Source organism: Anoplophora glabripennis, unplaced genomic scaffold, assembly GCF_000390285.2.
Source record: "Anoplophora glabripennis isolate ALB-LARVAE unplaced genomic scaffold, Agla_2.0 scaffold590, whole genome shotgun sequence".
NCBI lineage: Eukaryota > Metazoa > Arthropoda > Insecta > Coleoptera > Cerambycidae > Anoplophora > Anoplophora glabripennis.
The window spans coordinates 172,721-199,889 of record NW_019416683.1 but is presented as its reverse complement, the minus strand read 5'-3'; the positions used below and the strand labels follow the sequence as shown (position 1 = coordinate 199,889).

General features: G+C 34.8%; 1 protein-coding gene across 1 annotated transcript in view; it reads right to left on the bottom strand.

The window, feature by feature from the left end:
• LOC108913608 (E3 ubiquitin-protein ligase UBR4) overlaps positions 1-26,819 on the bottom strand; it is a 48,121-nt gene extending 21,302 nt beyond the window's left edge. The window contains exons 1-20 of the mRNA XM_023455234.1: positions 26,689-26,819; positions 26,467-26,564; positions 25,701-25,943; positions 24,841-25,028; positions 21,958-22,139; positions 21,575-21,896; positions 13,211-13,504; positions 12,917-13,154; positions 12,486-12,818; positions 12,044-12,234; positions 11,855-11,984; positions 11,571-11,797; positions 5,599-5,972; positions 5,262-5,545; positions 4,795-5,207; positions 3,437-4,490; positions 2,353-3,017; positions 1,102-2,070; positions 464-932; positions 17-369 (exon numbers count right to left, since the gene is read on the bottom strand). Coding sequence (XP_023311002.1) covers positions 17-369; positions 464-932; positions 1,102-2,070; positions 2,353-3,017; positions 3,437-4,490; positions 4,795-5,207; positions 5,262-5,545; positions 5,599-5,972; positions 11,571-11,797; positions 11,855-11,984; positions 12,044-12,234; positions 12,486-12,818; positions 12,917-13,154; positions 13,211-13,504; positions 21,575-21,896; positions 21,958-22,139; positions 24,841-25,028; positions 25,701-25,943; positions 26,467-26,564; positions 26,689-26,819 — 7,158 coding nt within the window. The remainder of the gene's footprint in view (positions 1-16; positions 370-463; positions 933-1,101; positions 2,071-2,352; positions 3,018-3,436; positions 4,491-4,794; positions 5,208-5,261; positions 5,546-5,598; positions 5,973-11,570; positions 11,798-11,854; positions 11,985-12,043; positions 12,235-12,485; positions 12,819-12,916; positions 13,155-13,210; positions 13,505-21,574; positions 21,897-21,957; positions 22,140-24,840; positions 25,029-25,700; positions 25,944-26,466; positions 26,565-26,688) is intronic.
• Between the last annotated feature and the right edge of the window lie 350 nt (positions 26,820-27,169).

The window sequence follows — 27,169 nt, the reverse complement described above, 5'->3', positions numbered from 1 at the left end:
TTTATTTTTAGCTTACTTCAACAAATGAAGGACAACGTTGGACGTCTTGACTTCCAACTAGTACCCGTAAACCAGTCATAACCATATTGGAATCGTTGTTGGTAACTTCTATTGAGAATCCGAGTGGTTTGTTACAGGCGACGTACAAACCCGTCGTATTTAACCTGTGTTTAAGTTGCGATTGGTTGTATATCTGCAGAAGGTCATTGCCTCCTATTTCCACATCGTTCATAGCAACGCAATGCTCGAAAAAGTCCACAGGGAATGTAACGGAATTGGACGTTTTGCCCGCCTTCACAACTTTCTTCTTCTTCGGCTTCAGGGATGTGCTCGGGATCGTTGCCTGTATGCTGGGGGACATCCAAAAACCTAAAAGACATTCGTAACATAAAGTTTTGTATTTGCGTTACCGTAATACCGTACACTTATTTCAATAAATTTTATTATTAATATTATTACCAACCTGTTTGTTCCATATTCGCCATATACATCTTCAAACTGCCATCCTCACACAGCAGAATCAAGGTCGTTCTCAGTTCATTACCGGAGTTGTGTCTAATAGCAACCATATCCATTATCTTGGACTTTGACGGTACAACTCTGATCTCCTGTATCATGATCGAGTCCGGTTTCAACATGAGGATGACGGGATTATTACTGGACTGCATAGCGCAACACACTAGACCCGGATGGTTCGGGATCTCCGTCCACTGACACAGAGGTTGATTTGCTGCGTTTCTAGACCCGTTGCTTTTCGACGTGCTGTTATTCGAAGGGGGAAAAGTTATCGGGAATACCGCGGACAAGGAATTACTTTTGGGGAATATCGGGGAAATAAAGCTTTTGCCTTGGGCGTAACTGTAGAACAGCAAGCCGAGGGTGTGGGAATAGTAGATAGATACTCCTCCGCCCGCTACCTGACCGTTGACATCCTACATGTAAGAAGTATAGGTCGATATAAAAATTTGAAATAAAAGGTACTAAGGACGTTAAATCTTTGTTTAAAATATTGAAAATGTGGAAAGTTTTTGTAAAATTGAAATTTTTGGTTACAATTGCTATATCAAAATTAGAAAAATAAATAAAAAGTTTATTATTTACCGTAACGTCCAGATGGAACACTTCCAAGGTGTTCGTAACGTAAAACGTGCCGTACTTCGTCGAACTCTCCTCATTCAAAACTTCCGTGTATATGTGGCCCGGAGACGACATCAAAAGTATGTGGTAAATACCATCTTCATACATAAAGGTGCAGTCCCGGATTTTTCCGCTGGGAACCAAGAAGTAGTACTGAGGGCTGATCGCATCCACTCCAAGATCGTATATCTTGACGAAATCCGCCGTCACCAAGGCCAGTTTGGTTTGCGATCCGGGTAACCACACCGCTTTTATAATAAAATTGCCCGTTTCTAACTGGGGATGTAAAACAAGGTGGTCGGACACCGAACCGCCAGACGTAAACGTTAGGATGTGGCAGTCTTTCAATCCACACACAGCTAAGAAGTCTTCGTTACACAAGTTACTGGACAGAGAGAGAACCGTGAAAGGTATAGGTGCTGTTGCCAGTCTCGTTAAAGTCAATTTTCTCGTAGAAGAATCGGCTTGCTTCAAAAGCGCGCTTAGTTGGAGTACCGTGATCTTTCCCTTCTCGTGAGACACGGCCAAGTGCTGGCGACGGCCTTGTGTTGAAGTCATGCAGCACATCGCCACTCTCCTTACGATGTGAGCGGAGAGCAGCTGCCTTATCGTTTGTCCTTGCTCGCCCGCATAGCTCATGCGGACGTTTTCGAAAGCGCCTTCTTGTGATCCCAATGTAGGAACCATTAACTGATCAGTATGGATATATTTTTTGTCGGTAGAGTACAGTTGTCCGAGAGCTTTGACGCCCCGGGTGTGGCAACCGACGGGTGAGTTTTGGTGGCATGTTTCTTCTACAGCCGGTATGAGGGTTTGAACGAATTCTAATAATGAGCCGGTCACTGAGCTAGACCCTAAGTAATTGATGATGAATTCTCTAGAACCGTCTAGTTGTTTCACAATGTTCCCTGATTTTTTTTCTTTGAACATAATCTGTAATTAAAATAAAGGAATATTTTTAAATTATTTAAAATTTGCAACAAAGAGTTCGCTTTGAAATGGGATGGTATAATAAACCTAACTATGTTTAAATTGGCCACTGCTGTACCATTAGTTTTCTTAATATTCATGAAAAAGATGAAATTTTGAAACAATTTTTTTGCATATATACGATTTTAAGAATATTTTTTGAATTTATTTCAACTAATTAAATTTAAAATTAAAAAAAATCAAGATAAAAGCTAATAAAGTACATATTTTTAACAACGAACTTACCTTATCCGACGGCACCGGCGAAGAGGTACGCCTGCGTAAAGAACTCGTAAGCATATGTTCCGTACTAAAACTACCGGACTGTTGATTAGAACTGGTGGCGGCGGCTGCTGTCGCCTCCAGCGACTGTGGGCTGCGTTTAACCAGAGCCTGACAAGATCCGTCTTCTTTAGCGCCGCAATCGCAGAAGAAGTTGCCGTATTTGGCGTAGCTCAGATCGTGCCCCTTGTGGCATACTCTCGCACATATCGAACACACCCCGACGCCGTCCAACATCCTGCAGGTGTGGCAATGGTACCAGTGCTGGTTCATGAATTCTTTCTGAGTAATCGTGAATGTACACAGTTTATTGCATAACGAATCTTCGTCACTGTCTTCTCCACTGTCGTCGTCTTCGTTCACTTCTTCTTGCCACTCTGAGTCTAAGTCCAGGGGAGTTTCGCTTTCCCAAGGGGGGCTGAGCGGTCTGACGTTTGACGACTGCTGGGATGTTATTCCACAGACCACGTCGCTGACATAGTCGAGGATGCAGGAGGCTGCCTCGAACATGGGATTGTTTTTCACAGAGTCTGGACTTGCTTTAATCTTTTCGAGGACTTCTTTGATTGACGTGTGTTTGTTGCACAATTCTATCCATTCGGCTGTGGCGGGAAATAAGTAAGTGTGACCTATAAAAATGTAAATAAAGTTAATAATGATCTGGAAAATGCAATTTTTCGTCAGTTTTGGGAGGTTTCTTGTATTTACAGAGAGAGACAAGTAGTTCAGATGTCTCGAGCTTGATTTTTAAGAAAAGCAGACCAGTGAAAAGATCTTTTTTCGAAAATTGTGGCGGGGACATGTGAAATAAATTTAATTCTGATCTGGAAAATGCTGTTTCCACAACTTTGGAGGGTTTCATTCCTATTTTTGGTAATTTTTCCGTGGCATCTAAAATTTGTTAAATCTAAATACCAAGATATGGTTTAAGTATATCAATTATTTCTGAAAATCGATCTGGGGACATTTGAACTACTTTTTGTCTTTCTTTGGAGAATATACCAAACTTCCTAAAAGTGACCAGTGCATAAAATGGTCAGTCATTTACCTTTTCCGGATCCAGCATCCGCCAGCATAGTCATGACCACCATAAGATCGGTAAATCCAGTGCCTTCAAGCGTAGGAGATAGGAGATGGGTACCTAAAGGAACCAAAGCTCTCAAAATGGTTATGGAAACCTCTTCAGACACATTGCTGTTCTGCTTCACTATAAAACTGGTAAGGGCCTGTAGAAGCTGGCTATTTTCCTGCACCAACGATTTCTGGTCGTCATTAGTCGGCGGGGAAACATTCGTATCTTTACTATCGACCGCGGTTATCGTCCACTTTGCTTCATTAGACGAAGAAGGTTCCCCTTTGTTCAAAGTAACTGTAGTCACTGGTATTTCTATATTGCTGGAGCCGATTATAATCTGTCTCAGCCAAGTCTGTAACTTGTCTCCGTCGACACTGGCTAGTTTGCTCATGCTGGAGCACAAATAATTCAGGCTTGGGTCCGTGGAACTTTTCTCAGCAGCTTGGAACAACTTGTTGAAGAAGTGCAACACCCTGGTGCTGTACTGCTGGGACATTAACTGGCTGGAAACGGACATGAGCACTTTCACGAGGTCTTTATCGCCAGTGAAAAAGGTCTCCAAAGCTTGCCGTCCCGACGACTTCTCGATAATCTTCTCATAGAACTTCAGGCAGTTGTGCAAGATCTTCTCGTTAATGTTGGTGCTGTACGTGCCGGAATTCGACGACGTGTAGTTTATAATCAACCGGTAAGTGTGATCTAGCACCCGGAGGTACACTCGCTTCTGATGCTCGTCCGTTTCCGTGTCGCCGATCATTTTTTCTAAGGTTTTCGTGACGCTGTTATGTAAGAATTCCGTTCTCAGATCGAGGGTAATCGATACAAGCATTTCTATAGCCTTGTTTTTGGTGTCGGTGTTTTCCACTTTCGGGGCGTGGTCGCATATGAATTTGACGAGGCATTGAAGGAGCCGTTTTAAGGATAAGTTTATAGTGAAGGGGCTGCTCATCGAGAGGGTTGATATGTGGGTGTCTACAATTTTCAGTATGAAGCTTTCCGATGGGATTATGTCGCTTTGGTACGGAGTCTGAAAATTGTGAATTAAGTCAGAAATATTAATTTAAATTTAAATATTGTTAAAATTCTAACAAAAGAGTCATATACCATCATTATTAGTTAATTAAATGACGACAATTTTGAATTGTTCTATAATTATGTGGCATTTTACGAAAGACGAATTCTAAATTAGAAGCAGCATAAAAAATTCAATTTTTGGACTTGCGGAACGTCCCCCACTGTTTTTTGTAATTAGCATATTTTTCTCTTAATGTTAATAATGAAGTTTCGGAACGGAAGTTTGTCAAGGACACATTAATTTATTTTCTACTTACCGATGAGATGTCCTCAAGGGTCGAAGTATTCCACTGTTGCTGAACGGAACTAACCGCGGTGGGTAACAGCGACGACAACTCCGAAGCCAAGGTGTTCGTCAGAACGTTCTTATTCGACGCGATGGCCAGTACGTCTTGCAGTCCTTCGAAGTCCTGCAAAGACGATTTGCCAGTGGCCTCGTTTTGATCTACGACGGAATGAAGCAAGGACCATCTAGTGCAATGTAAAACGGCTTGGGTGAGTCTCAGAACGTGCGGGAGTAAGTCCTGCACATAAGTGTTTTCCGATATCGAAACCGATGACGAATCACTACTACCTTCCGATTCTTCCAGAGATACTTGGACCTTCGCCAACAGTGCGTCGAGAAGGAATAAATGCCAAAGTGGTGGAAGGTTGTCCTTAGTGATCAAACCTTAAAAAAATAAATTATATAAAATTTTGGAAAAATATGTGATTTTCGAAATACCTTTTTTAATATCAGGTGTAAGCGCTATGATGCAGTTTTTAGCGTTGCTAGAGTCATATTTAATATTATTAACGGCGTCCGATACCGCTTTAAGCAGCTTGTCGGTATGCTGCGTGTACATCCCTTGTTTCACGAGGCAATCTTTCAGCCACCTACTGAAATTTTTATGCGAAGCTCTAGGGCCCCAAATCAAAGAATGCAGTAGTAGCGGTCCCGCTACCAAATTTTCTCCCGCTGCTAAGCGTTCCATGTAGTTCGCGGAAGGTGGTAATAACTGCAGCAGTCTAAAAAAAAAAATAGTTTGACCTTCATTTAATAATTTAAACAAATATTTTACCTCCAGCAAATAGTGAAACAGTACTGAGTAGCACAGAGCCCCAAGAAGCTCATTTTCGAGACGCTCGCGCCTGATGTCACGTGGGTGATGTTCAAGATTTCAATCAAAGCGTCAAGCAGTAATGGATAACGCAGCTTGTCTGGAGTTCCGAGTATGAAATTGCAAGCTAAACCGTCTAATTTGGGTGCATCCTGGTTGTTAACTTCTAAGTTAGTCAAAATGTAAAATCTTGGCTTCATGGCAAATTCGTCGGCAGAAGAAATCTTCCTGTAGTTGTCTTCGATATCTTGCCAAGCCGTGTACATTCTGGACATGTTGTTCTCTTTCTCTTTGTCAGTGTTGAGGTTTGTCGAATAGAATAGATTCCATTGTATCTAATATAAAAATTTTTTAAAAATCTCAGCGAGGGTTGTGACTCGCCGATACAAATTGTTGTATCGGCGAGTATTATTATTGAATAATGTAATGGACAATAATTTGGCAACACCAAATGGCTTTGGTATGACTTTGCAACTCGTTCTAAAATATTTTTTTTATGTAAATGTGAGCGAGACACCGAACATTAAAAACATTTGAGCATTTTTTAAAATTACTTATTGTAAATACATATAACCAATTTATGTTTTAAAATATTGTTTTAAAAATGTACATAATAAAAATAAATTACTAATCTGACAGATTTGATATATTTTCTTAATTATTTAATTTCTTGACAGAAATTTTTTTTTATAAAGTACTGTGTTTAGTTTGCAATTCACATGATGACTTCTGACATTAACATAGTTGAGATGAACTATCTCTTTTAGTCTAGGTGGTATCTGTTTTAAAAAGGGTATACTTGGGTAAAACGCATATGATCGGAGATTTCTAAATAACATCAGAAATGATAATTTTTCTATGCAAATAAAAGAAAACATGGGCTTAATTGTTACTGCAAAAAAGTATAAAAAAATAGCAAAAAATTTCATTTTTTTCTTGGATTTCTTGTCGACAATTTAGTAACTATTCGTTTTGGACAAAAATGGAAGAGGAAAAAAGTTTTGTAATTAAATTTTGAACGAGATAGAGTTGGTTGCAATTCGAAAAAATAATTATTGTTGTTGCAAAAATCAGAAAAATCATTTAAAAAATTGCAAAAAATGCTAGTTTATTTGTCAATTTTTTTCAGACACTGGTATAATACCTAGGATCTTTATACTTTTCCCAATTAAACTTATTATCCAATTCGGTTCGATAGTTTTTACATAATAATTGTTTAAATTTTTTTTTAAATTAAAAATTTTCAAAATCAAATTTCTAAAAATCTAAAGCCTCTGAATACTTGAAAATTTCACCAAAAAAAGAAGAGCTCTCAAGCTTTAAAATGCTTTTTGAAAAATTCAAATCAGACGATTAGGTGAGCCGTGGTGATTGTTTAAACAGTTTCGCAATTTTCACGTTTATAAACAATTGCAATAATTTAATGTTTTTTTCAGTCTTTTTTTTATTTTAAAATATGGTTTGAAAGTACTCGGAAAGACAAGTATTTAAAAAAAAACCTGATGATCCGCCCATTATTTTCGGAGTTAAGTTAACCCTTATTTACAGCAAAGCTATAAGAGTATAAGGTCTGTTTTTTGAACTAATAGGTTTGTCATTCCGAGTACTTTCCAGTAGTGATGTAAAATAGCATGCTATTTAGTTTTGGGTGATATATATCAAAATATATATCATTATATATATCAGATGAATTTTGTTAAAAAAAAACTATACTCAAATTAGTTTTTTTATATTGCTAATGCCTTGCTGATTAATTTGACACCAAATACATGTCATATATATGAACTGTTAGAAAAGTTATCAAGTGATCTTTATTTTTTTTCATATTTAGATTGGAATTTTTTATTTTTTTTTTACCATATTTACATTAAGACACTTTATAGTAAAAGTAATAATCTATTTGAAATAGGTTGTTGTTTTAATTAATAAATTCATTATAATTATGATGGTAATGACTTCTAACTTTTGTTGCGTACTTAATATGATACAATGACTGTTTATAAGCAAGTACGCTGTTTATTAGCAATTTAGTTTTATCAACCCACAAATAAAAAATGGAAAATTTCTAGAACAAGAAAATTTAGTCTTTGTATATCACAATAGGTACTTAAAAAAAATTAAAGATAAAAATTGAAATAAAAATTATCAAAAACTTATGACAATAAAGAAACTGCTTTAAAGTAGTACTTAAAAATCTGAAATTTTAGGGGTGTACTATAGATGGGGAGACCTAAGAGCGCACGTAATTTCAACTCACCTTTTCCACCCCAGGGGGTGGGGTGAAGGGGTTTTTTTAGACGTACCCTATTTATTTTGCAATTTTCGGATTCTACGCGTAAAACTACCCTCGGAAACGCTTTCTTGCGGGTACGTTTAAAAGACCACCCCTCGCCCCCTCTGCACCTACTAGGGTGGAAAGGGTGAGTTGAAATCACATTCGCTCTTAGGTCACCTCACTTATAGTACACTCCTAAAATTTCAGATTTATATATTTATTTTTGACGGAGATGTGCCCAAGAACGATGATCATCAAAAAAAAACGACAAAGTCGATACGAGGATGGTGGTTTGGTTTATGTGCGAATTCGGCAAGAACGCGCTTTCGGGGGTAGTTTTACACGTAGAATCCGAAACTAGCAAAATGAATAGGGTACATCTAAAAAAACCACCCCTCACCCCCTCCTCAGCCCCAACGGTGGAATGGGTGATTTGAAATTACGTGCCCTCTTAGTTCTTCCCATCTATAGTACACCCCTAAAATTTCAGATTTTTATATTCATTTTTGACGGAGATATGCCAGGTACCCAAGAACCCAAGAGCTATAGTCCATTTTAAAATGTAAGGTTAAGTTTGAAATTTGGCTTAATTGATGAAATGGCGGGAAAATTGATATATATCAGCTATTAACATATATATAATAGCTGATATGTATCAAAAATTGATATATATCAATTTGTTATATATTTTCACTCACATCACTACTTTCCAGATATAAATTTTCAAAATTTGCAATCACGGGCGTCCCATTTAAAATGTCTTGCAACTTAAAAAATTCAATTATCATATTTTCAACTACCTTTTATTATTAATTTATTGGATTTCTGACATGCCGATAAACAGTTACTTTAAAAAGTAATTTATTTATTATGTTGATTTATTTACTATGTTAATATTCACGACAAAAATGTTTGCATGTTGCACCAGGTAATACTAGTAAGTTTGTTTAAATATTATAAAATTGTTTAAACAATAATTATTTAAATAAACAATTGAAAATTGGTATTAATTTTTAGTTGTATGATAAATTTTTAAAAATCTTTCAAAAATTATTACACATAAATTGTGAATAATTATAATTTTAATTTTTATTTATATAAAAAAGTATAAGAATCTTTTGGATACTTGAATAAACAGTACACACTTTTCACGATTTTTCAAATTTGAAACTATTTATTTCAATTTTCAGTTGTTTATTTAAATAATTATTGTTTAAACAATTTCATAATATTTAAACAAACTTACAAATTATTGCAATTGTTTATGTGTGAAAATTGCGAAAATGTTTAAACAATCACCACGGCTCACCTAATCATCCGATTTCAATTTTTCAAAAAGCATTTTAAAGCTTGAGAGCTCTTCTTTTTGTGGTGAAATTTTCAAGTATTCAAAGGCTTTAGATTTTTAGAAATTTGATTTTAAAAATTTTTTAATTAAAAAAAAATTAAACAATTATGTAAAAACTATCGAACCGAATTGGATGAAGTTTGGTGTGATGGTTTTATACACTAAGAAGTTTAATTGGGAAAAGTATGAATATCTTAGGTATTATTCAAGTGTCTGAAAAAAATTGACAAATAAACTAGCATTTTTTGCAATTTTTTAAATGATTTTTCCGATTTTTGCAAAAACAATAATTACTTTTTCGAATTGCAACTATCTTGTTCAAAATTTAATTACAAAACTTTTTTTCTTCTTTCATTTTTGTCTAAAAGAATAGTTGCTAAGTTGTCGGCAAGAATTCCAAAAAAAAAATGAATTTTTTTGCTATTTTTTTATACTTATTTGCAATAACAATTAAGGCCACGTTTTTTTAATTTGCATATAAAAATTATCATTTCTGATGTTATTTAGAAGCCGTTAAAGCAAAAATCTCCGATCATATGCATTTTACCCAACCGGAAACAGATACCACCTGCACTATTCTCTTTTATTGATGATTTCGGAATCATAACGCGTTACAATTCGAAATCTAGCAACCTGATTGGTTTCCATCAGATCGTAACGCATTATGATTCCGAAATCATGAATAAAAGAAAAGGGCTATCAATCCACCGGATGTGAAATGTCAAGAAGGCATTAGGCGAGCAAAAAAAAAGATCTGCCAAATTATGCTATTTTCGTTTTATTACATTTATTTTAGTTTTTAGTTTATTGGTTTATGAGGAGGTAATTGTAGCATAGGCAATTTTTTTTAAACTGGAATCGATTGCGTAGTGTAAGTACGAGGGGGATTCAAAAATTAGGTTCCCACATTTTTTAAAAATAGTTAGAATTGTTTATTTTATCTGAATAGTACACCATTCGAAAGCTACTTTTCTTTCGGCTGTTTTTCAACATAATCGCCATTTTTTTCAATACATTTTTTTTGACGAGAGATCCACTTTTGTAGACCTTCCTCATAGTAGTTTGCTGCCAACCCGTTGATGAACCTGATAACTTCTTTCACTTCACCATCTGTGTTGAATTGTTGTGCAGTAGTGATTCTTTAATTTAAGGAACAAGTGGTAGTCACTCGATTCTAAATCAGGGCTGTAGATGAATGACAGTTCAGCTAAATTTGTTGATTAATTGTTGGGTTTGGCGTGACATGTGCCGACACGCACTGTCATGGTGCAGCCTTATGTCTTTAGTCAATTTTCCCCTTCGGTGATTTTGAATAGCCCTTTCTCCAAGTTTTTTTTAAGGTCTTGCAATAATTGTTTGAGTTTATTGTGGATCTCTTAGGTATAAACTCAACAAGCAAAACACTCTTACGGTCCCGCAAAACACCCTTACGGTCCCAAAACATCATAGCCATGACTCTCTGCAAACAACTTCTTAAACTTTTTCCATTTCGGAGAATTGGAGTGGTGTCATTGTCAAGATTGTTATTTTGTTTTGGGAGTGACGTAGTGGCACCAAGTTTCATCAACAGTGACAATTTAGTCTAAGAATTCCTCGACAGTTGTTTCTGTTTGTGTTCTGTTGTAAGCATGTGCCGAACCCAACCCGCAGAAATCCTGTGATAGCACAATTTCTCGGTCAAAATCCTTTCGATGGAAGCTTCGGAAACATCAGGAACCCGAAGAGCCATTTCCTTGATCGAGATTCTCCAGTCTTCGAGCAGAATTCGCTCAATCTTTGCGATAGTTTCATTTGAGATGGACAGCCTCCCGCTTCATTGTTCGTCGTGGATGTCTGTGCCCCCATTCGAGAACTCCTTACACCATTTGCGGACGAGTTGAACGCTGATGCACTTTTGACCATAAATTTCACTCAATCGGCGATGAATGTCTATAGGTTCTAACTTTTTCAAGTGCAAAAATCTATCACTGCACGAATTTCACATCTGGCGGTGAAAGAAGTTACGGGCTCCATCACGAATGGCTGTCAGGCCGGTACCGACAGTCACAGCAAAGCGTTCAATGTCAGGATCTGGAGTGGGAGAACTGCCGCTTATGGTGGTGTTGGTGGATTTCGCTCAACATCTCTCCTTCCAGAGTTACAGCGTTGAGGACCTTATTTTTTAATCCCCCCTCGTATATAACCTTATGAGGTATTTATTTCAGTGTTTTGGAGTCACAAAGTTTGTGTGTGTATCGTTACAGGCGGTTCATTTACGACTTTTGATTGATACTTGATTGGTTCGCCTATTAGAAGATTATCTCAACTTACCTGCTCTAATAGAGACGTTGGAGCGTCATAGAGATGTTTCATGATGTAGTCGAAGAGCAGCAACAACCTGGACAAATGCAAAAGCTGGGAATCTTTCAGAGGGCCTCTAGCAATTTCGGAACACCTCAATACGCCCCCTGCCATCAGCAGAACCACCGATTTCTTTTGCATCAGATTCAGAGAATGGAACAGGTACAGCAAGACTTGGGCATGCTCTACATTTAAATCTGAAACAATATTTAGTACAATCGTAATTTTTTCTTTCTTCGACAATCTCATTTTACCTTCATTTTCCGATTCTGCACTCGAAGTCTGTGGTGTGTTCAACACATTCTCGATCAAAGTGTTTACCAGCCTGTGCCAAATGCTGATAACAGACGCCTCTTTCTCGTTCTGAGGCCTCAGAAGTAGGACCTAAAAAAAAAAAAAAATTATTACTCCACATTCTCAAAATACCTCTCCGAATGCCGTACCTGTGATAAAACGGCCAGAGTTCTGGGATAAACCTGTAGCGGCCAAGCGTGTGGTACGTCTGTGTTCCATGGCGATACACCGAGGTGATTCAAGAGGCAGGCTTGGAGTGAACTCAGATTGTTGTTGGTTATTAAATTGTGGGTGAATCTCGTCAGGGCCCCAGAGAACTCGCAATACAGTTGACCTAGCACTGCACCAATAGAAACAGATTATTGTGATGGGAAAAATTAACTATTGTGACCGACGTTCATGTAATATGGCAACAAAAGTTATAATAATCTTCATTTATTAATATACAGGCATTTATAATGAAAAAAAATTGAACTTATTTATTTCAGTGACATATCGATCACCTCTGAAGTGACCCCATGTGTGAAGTGTTACACTGTACACCTACAAATTCAAACGTCCTGTATGTAGACGCACTTTATTACAACTTACCAACTTCCGTTCTGGCCGTCTCCCTGTCCAAATCCCTTATGATGGCCGCCAAGATGATCATCTGCTGTTCCGTGAGTCCGTTTTTAACGTACCTGGTGATATAAGTACTCTTGGAGCAAAGGAAATGCTTGTTTAGGAATACGAATATACTGGTGGCTAAGGAAATGTAACCATGAGCTTCCCCTCTTTCCGGTACTATAGAACGGACTCGGTCGGACTGGGAGGTTTTCGTCTCGACATTGTCCGAAGTCGACGGAGTTTTCGCTTCGGTCGTGTCGGGAGGCGCGAGGGTTTCCTCAAACCATTGCCCTAATATCGGTTCGCTGTCATCATCTAAAAAATGCAACATTTCATAAAAAAGGAGTAAAACTATCTATTTCATAAAAGTGTGTCTCAATGCAAATCGATTCAAAGATACTTAGTTTATTTACCTTCATCGGTTGAGCTTTCGCTGGAACACATGATCATATCCTCGTAATAAGTGGTAGAGTCGGACTGACTGAAAGTGTCACCCTCTGGTGGGTGAAGCCTTTTCAAGGTGCAAGCTTTGCGGTAACTAACAATGGCCAGGTAAAATAAAAGATGGTTCAATGGTGCTGCGTTTAAAATTCTCGAGACCCTTTGAAGTGCCGTGAATTGTCCCATTACTGCTAACGGTGCAGGTTCAACCTGGATATAACCATAAATAATCACCAATATAACTATATTATTCGATGATAGCTAACCTGTACGATGCTTCCCGCTCCGCCGCAAACTTCTAAGTGTAAATCATCGAATAACTCCGATAGTAAAGTCAAGGCTCTGGTGGCCAAGGCTACGGACAGCACTCCGAAGGATTGTTGGAATTTCTGCAGTCCGGACCTGGCAGAATTCGAATCTCTGGTTTTGCAAGGGCTTCGGCCTTTTTCGTCTCTTTCACGCAAATGAGGATTTTTTTCGGAAGAGGTGCTGGCGGTAAGATGGGTCTGGAGACCGGAGATGAGGACCCAAGCCCCAGCCAACAGATAATTTTGGTACACCTATTAGAATGTTCATATGAGTCAGAACTTAGAATACTAAAGAAAATAACTATAATAAAATAAAATAAAAATGAATAACAACAACCGACTCGTAAAAAAGGAAATGAAGAAATATAAGTGATTAGATAAATTGTTGGTTAAATAAGGAATATCAAATTTAATTTTGGGAAGCAGGTAAAAAGAAGATACTTTATAGTTGACTAATACATAATTATTTAATAAATGTGTAAAAAGTCATTTTTTATTACACAAATGGTTTGATTCTCAAAAGTTGCATGAAAAAAACCCCAAAAGTTTCCGACATCACACACATGGCAACGCCAATTTTAACATTTCCACTTTTTCATTAGATATATCGACTACAAAATTTATCCAAGTCCACTACTACTAGTTAGAATTTCATTAATATCTTAATCCATCGATCATTTAATTACTTAATAAGCTTGGGAAATTGTAATAGGTATGTAAAACTCGGGAGTGGGTTGGAGTGGGGCGGTGAATAAAGCTCGATGAATTGGAGAAAGAGAGAGAGGCTAGCGGTGTCGACAGAAGGAGCAGCAGACAAGGTGAAAAACAGATATTTTCCAATCTTAGGTTGTAGCAATTGTGGGCAATTGACAATGTATATAGAAGAAACAAGTCCCATATAAAATGTTGATAGCGAAACTTCTTCAACAGAAAATTTATATAATTCCCAGATTGATACTGTTTATACTGACTTGGTGAAGGCCTTTGACAGACTCAACCATAACATTCTATTATGGATATTGAACTCTTATTCTTTTAGCGTAGATTTGATACAATTTATTAGAACTTATCTGACTGATCGGATAAACTTTGCAAAATTCAACAATGCAGAATCTGAAACTTTTGTGTCAACTTCCGGTGTACCTCAAGGGTTCATATTGGGACTATTGCTTTTTATCTTATTTATAAATGACATCTCTGATTATATAAAGCATGCAAAGTTTTTTACTCTTTGCAGATGACTTGAAGATTTACCTTAACGTAACATGTTGGGATGATGTTGCAAAATTGCAAAGCGATGTCACAGCTGTTTCTGAGTTTTGTAAAGATAACGACCTAGCTTTAAATGAGGCAAAATGTAAACTGGTATGATATACACGGAAGAAATACCCTATATTGGGAGTATATACGGTGAATGGTGTTGAGATAGAGCCTCTGAATAGAATCAGGGACCTAGGTGTAATTTTTAGCAAAAATTTAACATTTAATGAGCATATTACAAGTTTAACAGCTGAATGTTACAGGAAGCTCGGTTTTGTTCTTAGGACTAGCCAACAGTTTAAATCTAACACGTTATAAGGCTATTCAATACATTTGTAAGATCAAAATTGGAGTATTGCAGTGTGATTTGGAACCCACAAGCTACCAGTAACAAGCACAATAGCAAAATACAGAAGAAGCTTTTAAGGTCAATATATGTTAAAGAGTATGGAGTGTACCCGTTCATGGTATCATATGAACATCAACGAGCAGAGTTTGGTGTGACCTATTTGGATAGGAGAAAAGAAAGGGCTCAGATTTTGTTCGCTTATAATATTTTACATAGTCAGATTGTTGTTCCCGATTTGTTGGCGTCTATTAATATTAATGTACCCGATATGAGAATGCCAACTAGATATAGACTTTTTAAAATATTTAATATTAATTCACCCCTAGAACAGTGTCTGTGTACGGTGAATAATTTGTTAATATACGATATTTATATTTTTAATATTAGTCGGACTAAGCTACTCTCATACTTATGATACGTATACGATTGGGTGTTTTATGTACATTTTAATTGACATTTTTTTTGTTTTCTTTCTTTGTTCTCTTTTTACATTGTATTTTGCATGTGTTTGGTTGTTTATACATTATTTTTAACTGGTTTTTATATTAGCTAACATTTCTCAACTGTATACATGTAATTGGACTGTCCCTTTGTCTATACGTATGCAATATAAATAAATAAATAAAATATCCCCCAAACTTCCTAGTTACCATAATGGAAAGTGTTGTGTTCAACGAATAATTAACACTATTTTGAAAATACCAAAACTCTATGATGACATTTAAAAAGATATTAATGAACAGTGGTGCCAAGTGAGAGCCTTGAGGCACATCTTATACTGTTGAGATTTTGAAAGATATGAAGTTTTGAAAATTGAAAACCTGATGTCTCTTTGAAGGATAAGTTTCCATCCATTCTAGAAGAGGAATGCACATACCAAACTTATGAAGCCTGCCTTTTTTTAAAGGCTTTGGAAAATTTGTATATCACATCAACTTAGAATCAGTATCCAATAGACCACTTAGATATGAATATATCGTTGATCGGTAATAGGCCGCAAACATTAGACAGTTTAAATGGTACAATATGGCCTACATTCTAAAGGTAAAAGGTCTAAAGGGTCTAAAGAGGGCAAAATATGGATATTAATAGGTCAATATGTAAATATAAAAAACAATATTTCCATTTTATATCTTAATGGTATCACGCCGCAGCTGCTAGATAATATGAATCAATCTTCCTAATGATTGAACTGAAAGCAGAATAGTGTATAAGCACGACATTCCACATGTTTAATTCTTACGTGGTGATGCAAACACAAGGAATTTTCTACAAAATTTAGTCGATAAAAATTCGTAATAGTGGATGAATTCTTGATTTAGCGGTTCACAGCTTTTTTTAATGTCCTTATTTTACAAAATACAATTTTTCAAAAATGCTTAACAGCATTTCTTCTTTTAAATGAAAAACTTTCAAAATAAAAATAGTACAGAAACATATGTCATTTTGACGGTATTGATGTAGAAATGTATAATTTTGTGTTGTATGAAATACTTTTGAGATTACAGTGACCTTTGGACGTCGATTCTCGAGTATATGTGATGCGATGATTTTATAGTTGATGCGATGTGGTCACATCACACAACGTTCTCATGAATGTCAAAATGTGTATTCTCCAACTAATGCAACCAAGGTGCGAAGCGATCGCCTCGTCTTGTTTCACGGGAAAGAAATGACCATAGTTGCCACTTTTATTGTAGTGTTTGGACCAATCAGAGTCGGCGATTTAAATATGGTGGGTTTCGGATTGCAGGCCAGCATTATAAAATAAAAATTATTACTGTGACCTTGACTATTATTGACAGTTATAATTTCTCATAGATTTGATCAAATCTATGCAACTTCTACTTCGGTAATTTGTGAATTTCTAATTTTCTAGTAAGATAGAAATATGAATTGTCAAGTACTCGTAAAAAAAGTAAGTCGTGCCACTCCTATTACTCATCGACAGAAGGAGCTCCTTATAGAATTCATGGAAGCTCACGAGGAGTTGCAAAGTGGACTGTCCTCCCCAAAATTTAGTAAAAAAATGCCACATTCTTCAACAGCATAATCGGCATAATCACCAAATTTACGTTTAATCTCAAAAACTAATTTGAATTTGAATTCACAAATGTCAAAATTAAATATGTTCATGAGATCGTCTGTATTACACACAAATAGCACAGGAAGCAGCTTTCCCATCCAAAACTTGTGATGCGACTGCTGCCCTGATTCAAGAATGCATAAATTTGTTGTACGATTGAAATTGGCAGGTTTTTATGAAAACTCCGCCCACTTTCTTATGGGAATGTTGATCGCACAACTGGAGAATCAGCACCTTGGTCACTAACTTGTCCAGCAGTAGGATTACGAATATTTTCAAAGTTTTAAAAAAATTAAAGTTTTTAGGACAGAATTTGAAAAAAATAAAGTATTGATACATGTTTCTACATCCTGTATATTCACATTTAAATGACAGTAAAAAAAATATGAGACGTTTTAAGTTAAACAAATTAACAATAACAAATTCTAAAGTACTTGAATGGTCATTATGTTTCAATAAAAATAAAAAATTAAAATAAAAATAAAAATGGCAGCCAATGAGCCGGCAGTGGTTCTGTCTCAGAATAAAAAACTTTGTAATTATTGCAAAAACTCAGTTAAAAGTGGCCCAAAGTGCAATGTGTGTGGGCTTATATATCATCCTAGTTGTGCAACAAGGGTAAAATCCTGCTGTGGAACAGGATTAGGTGATAATAAACCTGATGATATGTGTGCAGCTGTTTTTAATGCAGAAGAAACTCATCTGAAAGAAGAAATTAAACTATTGCAACAGATTATCTGTGACAAAGAAGTTATAATTAATGATAAAATTGAGATTGAGAATTAATCTACTCCAACAGAAGGTTATGTTATTAGAAGAAAAATTAAGTGGTTTTCAAACCATAAATTATAATTCAGATAAAATCCTGGACAATTCAAGCAAGGTAAAAAGTGTAGTCGATACACAAAAACAGAGTTTTGCTGATAAGGTGAAAACTAGAAATAAAAAGCAGGAGTCAATAAACGATAAAAACCAGGAGGTAAATATAAACAGAAATTTGGATATTTTACAGAGTGAGCAAAGAAAGATTATGCGATCAGTAATAAATTTAGATGTGGAAAGTGAGAACAGAAGTTACCAGAACGACGACAACCAGGGAAATTATGTACAAAAAATAAATAAAGTGAAAACATCAAAAATAGGAGTGTCAGAACATGGTGGGAAATTTAAAGGTCTTAACCCAAAGGTATGGATGTATATTTACCGTGTCGTTCCAGAAGTTGCCGAAAGTGATATAAAGGAGTTCTTAGCCGAAAAAACAGGGGACCACGCAGAAAATTTTGTTGTGAAGTTGATTAAGACGACAAAGACAAATCTTAAGTGTTTTATGGTAGCAGCCAACTTCAAATATAAAGATGACTTCTATAATCCATCCTTTTGGCCTAGAGGTGTTGGATATCGGCGGTTTAATTTCAGAACGGATAACCCACAGGATAACGACTCATCTGCACAAACACAACCAAATTCTTTTTTATAGATAGGGTCGAAAATCATAATGTACATTCTAGTAGGGATATGAAACTATATGAAGTAAGTGTAATTCATCAGAATCTGCAATCTATTGGTAATGCTGTGGATGGCTGTAATCGTTTTCTGAGTTGCCATCCAACTTGTAAATTTCTCTGTGTAACTGAACACTGGAAGAGCCAGGAGCAATTGACAAACTATGGTATACAAAATTACAAGTTAATATCCAGTTGTTGTAGAGAGGTGAATAGACATGGAGGAAGCGCAGTTTATGCGTCTAATGAAGTACAGTGTCATGAAAGATCCGACATAAAGTCGTTAGCGGAAGTAAACAATTTCGAGTGTTCAGCTATAGAAGGGGATGTATATGGTAGAAGGTTCATTGTGGTTTCAATATATAGACCGCCGGATGGAGATAGCATGGTGTTTCTAAGTAAACTGGAGACTATGCTAATGAAAATATTTGATGAGGATGCTATAACTATTGTTGCGGGTGATTTTAATGTTGAGCTTATTGTGGATAATCAGAAGAAAAATGAATTGTGTTCTTTGTTAAACTCATATGGTTTATATCAAACAGTCTTTGAAAATACCCGAATCACCTCTAATGGTGGTTCGTGTATCGATAATATCTTTATTAACGGTGATACGTATGTTTCGGAAGTGTTGCATCCTAAGATATCAGATCACACAGCTCAAAAAGTGATTTTCAACATTGAGGCGATTTCAAATGAAGGTTTCAGTTATAAAAAAATATTTAGTGGTAAAAATAAAGATCGATTTAGGGAGAGTTTACAATCAACTGAGTGGAATGATGTCTACTCAGTGAGGGAGCAAGACATAGACAAGCAGTGGAATGGTTTTATGAAAGTTTTTTTGAGGCTGTTTGAGGCCTCCTTTCCAACGAAAAGGTTTAGAAATAAGAAAACTAGAGATAAGTGTCAGTTTTATGAGGTAGATTCGGATATCCAAGAATGTAAGAGACAGTTGGATATATGGTATACAATCAGTAATGTTCGCAAGGAATTTAATCAAGTTTATAACAGTGTAAGAAACAATTATAATAAATTGTTAATGAATGCTAGAAGTAAGTCTTATAGAAATAGAATTATGGAATCAGATAACAAGAGTAAATGTGTTTGGAGTATAGTGAGAGAAGTAAAAGGTGAGGTAAAAGATAGATGTGTTATGATACCAGGAAATTCGCAAGATATTGCAAATGATTATTCTAATTTTTTAAAAGAAATTGTTTCACATCAGCTGATAGGGATACCCAATTCATGTAGTCCTAGTAGAATACAGCAGGCTGAGCAATGTATACTTTTAGATTATACAACTGAGGCTGAGATATTAGAATTAAGTAAAAAAATTAAAAATAAGATGAGCAGTGGTGAAGATGGAATCCCTGCAAACATTGTAAAACAGGTCATGTCCTTAATAACCAGACCACTTATGTATATTATTAATAATTCCTTAAAGTATGGTATGTTTCCTGACCAATTAAAATTAGCTGTAATAACCCCAGTGTATAAAAAGGGTGATCCTAAAAATATGTTAAATTATAGGCCTATAAGTTTATTGTCAGCCTTTGCTAAATTATTTGAATTAATAGTTTATTCCAGAATAATGAACCATATGTCATCTGCTCAGTTATTCTCTGAAACCCAACATGGTTTTTTAAAGGGCAGGTCTACGAGTACAGCCATTTATCATTTTAATTATAAAATTGTACAGTGCCTTGAAAATAATGAAGTGCCTCTGGGGCTTTTCCTTGACTTGTCACGAGCATATGATTGTGTAGACCATACTATATTGATAAATAAGTTCAAACAATATGGGATCCGTGGCAGTCTTCTGGATTGGCTTCGGTCATATTTAACGAATCGTAGACAAAAGGTCACTATTACTAAAAGTGGGATAACCTGCTCTTCGATGTATGTACCAATTACAACTGGGGTTCCTCAGGGGAGTATCCTGGGACCGCTGTTGTTTCTGATTTTTGTAAATGATTTGCCACTACACATTGACGGCACAAAGGGTTATTGTGTCCAGTATGCTGATGATACAACCGTTCTTATTTGTGGGTCAAATTTTAGTGATATACGAGAAAAAATTGTATATGTTTACAATAGAATACTTGATTGGTGCAGTAAAAATAAATTAGTTGTAAATCAGGATAAGACAAAAGTTATGTTATTTAAAACAAGACAAAGCAGCTATATATCTCCGGACAGTTTCAAATTAAGTAACACTATGAGCTGCAAAGTGGAAGAAAATATGAAGTTTCTTGGAATACACTTAGATGACACACTTAGTTGGTCCTTTCATATCGAGTGCATTGAAAAAAGGTTGAATAGTGTATGCTATAGTATTAGGGTGTTGACTAAGTATTTGGATCTCAAAACCCTCAAAGTGATTTATTATGCAAATTTTGAGTCTGTATTCCGATATGGAATAATTTTCTTTGGTCAAAGTATCCACATAAATAGGTTGTTCATTTCTCAAAAAAGAACTTTGAGGTGTTTGTTGAGGCTCGCACAAAGTGTGTCTTGCCGTGGAAGATTTAGGTCAAATGGTTTATTAACAGTTTTTGCCGTATATATCCAAGAAATTTTACTTTTCACTTTTAAAAATAAGAATTTATTTAGGGAATGTTTTCAAACTAACTTTTACTATACTAGAAATACAAATTTAATCTTTCCCATACATCATTTAACATTAACTGAGAAGAATGTTCATTATACTTGCATAAAATTCTATAATAAACTCCCTCAAGAGGTGAAAAATACCCAGAGTTTATCCCAGTACAAAAAATATATACACAAAATGTTATTAAATTTGGAACCATACAGTTTAAATGAATATTTACAAAATTAATGTTTGCTTTAACAGTAATGTATCATTGATCATCCATCTATGTTTTCTTTGTTTTGTTTTGTTATTGTTATATTTTTGACTACTATTTCATCTGATGGTGTAAACTACACTACTGTTTTGTACATTGCACTGTTATTTTGAAATAAAGTTGTGTTATTATTATTATTATTATTATTATTATACAAGTGAAAATGATTATTTATCTACTTAAAATTAGTAAAATTCCAAAAATAAGGTAAAGATAATTCCGTTTCACATTTAAATTTTCATAACATGTACTTACATGTCCTCCAGCTCTCGTCGAAGCTTTAATAGTATTGCCGATGTAACTGTACATATTCAGGGCTTCTTCCACCAATGCCACGGCATTGGAATCCAAATCGTCTTCCTTCAATCCTGTTTGGTTCGGTTGATTAGAACATTTCGGGGATACCGCCGTTCCGGTAGACAAAACTGCACTCGCAGTCGCTTGTCCAACGGCACAGTGCAGCACTGCCATCGCTAGACTGCATAGCTTATCTAGCTTACTGGGCGTGAGAGGTTCTAGGACGGGCAAATTTATCGCCGACATGGCCAAGTTGATTTCAGACACGTTTGAGGCGAGCCTAAAGAAAAAATTTAAATATTATATTTAATGGTTTTTAGGAAATATTTTTTTCCACGTACCCGTTTCTTAGAGCTGTGGCCTCGGAATGAGTGGTGGGTATGCTGAAGGGTTTGCCGGCCAAGGCATCTTCGACTTTGGTTTTTGCTCTTTTTATAGAAGGTAGATTCAAACAAAGATCCACGAGAGTATCTCCTGCTCTGAGAGCTTGCAAACTTTCGGTGTTGGTTTTAAGAAATAGCTTCTACAACAAAATATTTAAATTAGTCTATAAATGTTAAAAAAAAATTATAAATAGAGTTTGGGAACACGCAGTAGAGTTCAAGGACACACGGCACTAACACTGCTAAACTAATAAATAGTAACACTAAACAGAAAAGTTGAGAAAATAAGTAAAAGTAAAAACGGTTAGACAACAAAGTTTAGAAATCAGACAAGGGGGCTGTATTGGACGTGTATAAAACACATCGTTATGTGCTTTAGTGAAATTTTGATCACTTAATAGTGACTTGGAAAACGACCGTTCAATGTCTCCCGTTCTGATAGAAATATTTTTTTTTATAATTTCAAGTTTTTAATAAAAATTATTTTTCATTTTTTTAAGCATTGCGTTTAGTATGTGAATTTCAGTGTGAATGATCTCTATTTAGTCTACATAATATCTATCCACTTGATATGATATGACAACAAGGTGAGCGAAGAGCCATATTTTGCTGTCAGGAATATTTGATATTTTCAAGTATGCTTCAAACTCCATTCTTAAAAAAAATGTCAGGAACATCCAGAACAAATGGGACACCTTGTATAGTGGAAAATTATTTCAAAATATGAAGAAATTGATTTGATACAATTTTTACTTGAAATGTACATTATTAGAGCTATGGAAGAGTCGATTTCAAATGGGACATTCTGCATAGTAAACTAGTAGAAATTAATTAATAGCTGAAGCATTTTGGGAGACTTGTGATGCTCTACTTAAACATGTTGAGCAGGAGATCCTATTTTTAATTTAACGAATAAAAGCAGGTTTATCCATCACTACTATTAACTGAACTTGGATATACGTAAATATCTATACCAATCGAGGAGGTAGCAGGAATCACTTTTTTAAAAGTCCCAGGAAATTCAATCATTGCTTGCAAATTTTCCAAGAAAAAAGATATCTTTGATTTTATACATATTTCTTACATTATTGTTATCAATTACTTCACAAAATAATTCTAGAACTTTTTCTAAAAAAGAATTCAAAGAATTTTTTTGTTAGGAATACAATTTTAAATAGAACCTAATCATAATTTAAAAAAAAAATCAATACCACAGAAATTTTGTATTTTGTTAAATGGAGTATGGCCCGGGAAAAAATTGAAACATTTTCTAGGATTTTTGATGATTACGTTGTACATAAAACCGTATATTTTCCAACAGTTAAAAGTATACATTTAGCGATAATTTATATGATTCCAATTTCATTTCTGTCTTAACTAAGACAGCATAGCATCCATTAATATAACATGCCACCGTGATCACAATGATCCTTTAGTAAGTTTCGTAATTTGTGTATGTTGATGCTATCATCGAGATTAAAGTAATAAAAAAATGCCGAGAAAATATATCATACAACTTTACGGATCACTATAAGATCACATGTAAAATAAATTATGTTCCTTATCCTTTTGCCTTCATTAACTATTGCTCTTAAATAGTTAATGCAGATTATTGGTATATTTAGTAATTTAAGGAGGTAAAGTTTTCAAAATCATCGAAATCTGTTAATAAATATGCCAACTGCTTCGTGTAAAAATATCAGATCGATTGCCAATATAGTTTTTTTGAAAAATGATATTAAAAATTATGCTCTTATATACAGGCTCTCCTGCGAGTTGGGAAAAAACTTTAAGCAAACCTGAATATTGCTCTTAAAAATGGTTAGGATCGGGAAAATAAAATTGTAATTAAAGAATTAAATATTACTAAACATTTTAAAACAATAAAAATACGCACTTACAATATAATTATTGATAACGGAATGAATATATAACGTTTTGACAAATTGAAATTTGAAGAAACATCTGATCCAATGAAAGGAAATATGGCAACACTGTACGCTGTATTTAACGCTTCGACTGATACGCTATATTTGAATAGGTCGATTATAGATTATAAAATTATTCCAATCGAAAACATATGTGGTAATAATTAATATTAAATAAATTTTTCATAATCTAATGCAATATAATAGCAATTTGAAACAAAAACTGAAAGGATCTCTTTGCAAAACAAACAGTAGAGATGTTCTGACGGCGACGTCTCACTGTCATACATTGAGCTGCTTGATAGTTATTATATAGATTCTCGATTTGCATATTTTACTTTTTTCTCATCAATCCACATTCTGTTTCACACATTTTATATTGCTTTTCAGTCATTACTTTTCCTTTGTACCTTGGATATTCATTCATGTTTACAGAATACGTGCAAAGCACAGTTGACAGTAATCGCAGTTGACCCAACTTTTACCATCAGGCCGTGACAATGGCAATGTTGCCAGATTTCATTAATAATTTTACAAGCTCTTAATGAATAAATACACTTTTATTCAAATAAAAAGTTAATTGTCATGCATTAAATATGAAAAATATATGTAAGCTAATATTTGTTGTATATGTTATATTTAGTTTGCTCAAATTAGTTTATGTAAGGTTGGTACTACAACGAAACTACCGTGTATAAACATAGGCTTCCCTCCCGCACCGCCTGCGCCGCAAGAGATGTATCGAACCTGCTTAAACACATAAGGCAACTGCAACTAAGACAATTGTGAAGTCTTTCAAAATAAATGCATAAAAAAACAGTTAATTGGCTCCTAACTGAATATAACTGTTACCAGCGACATTTCCCGAACTATAGTTATCACATAATTATGGTATAGTCATTATTTTGCTTACATTAATTTCAGATGTGGGATCATTTCCAGCAGAAGTCTCTGGCGCACTAGTTGTTCCGCTAGGGCTTTGGTCAAGGGTTGTGGTATGTCCATCTCTTAATGGTAAAGTCAGTTGTTCAAAAATGCTAATCGATAGGTCAGATCGGGTCTTGGAACTCTCTTGCTTGTTGCTTACATCCTTTTCATTGCCTATGGAAAAAATGCAATGCTCCGTTCAACCATACAATTCTTTGTATAACCGGTAAGTAATAATACTAACAATATCTATTTTGATAGGTTAATACAGGGCTGATTGAAAATGTAATTTTTAATTTTAAATTAATTTTAACACAATAACTCATATAGGCAAGTCAAGTTGAAAAAAATGTATCACTTATGAACAAAAATATTTTTAAGTAAAAAATATTTAAAAAAAATTGGCACACATTCAGTTTTTTTGTACAATAATGAACTGTGACTTATTTTCAAGTGTTTATAATGTTCCCCTGCCAAGAAAATCTATTTTAAATCTTATTTAATGGCTCTTTTTTTGAGGAAGAGAAAAGAGAATTACCCTCCTACATCTTGTGATTCAACTATAAAATTAGAAGCAAAATACATATTGTATAAATACACTGATAAAAAATTCAAAATAGCAATAAAAAATTAATTGTTAAAATAACTATATTGTGGCAATGCAATACTGATTAGAAATTTTATGAATGACATATTAGTGCAACAAAATTAATTTTGGTGAATTTTAAAATATCTGTACTCTTCGCATATATTTATTACATAATGATGAAATCAATAACTATTAAGAATCATATTAGAATCCCTCTATGATAACAACAATGATAATAATTGTTAAACATAACTCACCTGTTGGTGTAGGATTGGCATGTTGGGGCAAATTTTCCCCCTTCATGGTGTCGACAAGGACAGTAACTTCTGTGGTGGTCAGCAGACCTTTTCCTATGCACAACACTCGAACCGCATTTAAATAACGTTTGATTTGGTTATTAGAGATGTTCGTATCACTACTAGCTGTCTGTAGGGCACTTAATAAATACTTGAGTAAAACACGACATGCAGCACTAACTGTCTCTAACTGACTTGCGGACACTGTTATCACAAAAAAAGGTGTATTTAACACATATATCTGTACTGTGAAATGAGAAGTGCTTCCGATTTGAACATGTTACACAATGTTACAATATTTGCAAAGCGTATTGATGCTTTTTAAATTTAAAGTTATTTGCGGAGTGAGAATCTCAAAATACCTAGACAGATGGAAATATATGTTAATAAAGTAGGTGCAAATATGACTATTAGAACATTCATGTTGTAACATCTTATAAATCGAAAGCATGTCGCAAACATAAAATATAATTTAAAATTTAAAGATAAACAGTAGTTAAATACAAATAAAAATGGTAGAAAGAAGTCACTATCCAATGATAAGACACTTGTGAAAAAGTGTTTGTAAATCAAGGTAAATAAACATTTATGTTTGCCAAGCTAAACAAATGGATTAAAGACAACGGATTCAGAAGATGTTTTTTTAGATATAGGGCATCCTGAATCGAATAATTTATATCAATTTTTTATAATTTCAAGGACCTAACCAAACAAAAAAAATACTTACAGCCAGATGTACTGCTGCTAATATAATCTGAGGCTAACACAGCAAAGTGATTATAAAAGTTTTTGTTACTATCCTTGTGGCGTAAAATCTCAGATTCACTAAAAAAACAAAAAATCGAATAAACAAAATGTCTATTGAGAAAATCAGTTACTGTCAATACAATTTATTGCGTATTAAGAACGCATCGCGAGTTATCAACACTTTTCAAAATGATTAACATACCTCTTTACGATCGCTGAACATAATTCTATCAATTCTGCTTTGTTAGAAGTCTCGTAATTCACAGATAAAAATGGTTTTAATATTGTGGCCCAATCTACTCCGCCACTGCTTGCGGCCATCGCATCTGCCATTTGCAATTTTAACAGCGATGACAAGCTGATTCTAGTTCTTTTTATTTTTCTAGAAGATTCCGTTGGTATTTCTGTTGGTATTAGTCTGGTTCCTTTTCGATTGGCGTGTTCATCTAATTTTTCGATTTGAAATATAAAATATTTTTAATTCTCTCGAACAGAACGATCACATCGAAAATATTATGTATGAAGATCAGTTCAAGTTTTAACTTTTCTAGAATACCCAATAGCTAAATTTTGTTTAAGATCAATTATATTCAAACAACATTCTTTTAAAATGCATTGCTTATAAAAATATGAGAATGTTTATTTGAACAATGACTTAAATGCAGCTGATAAATAAAGACGAA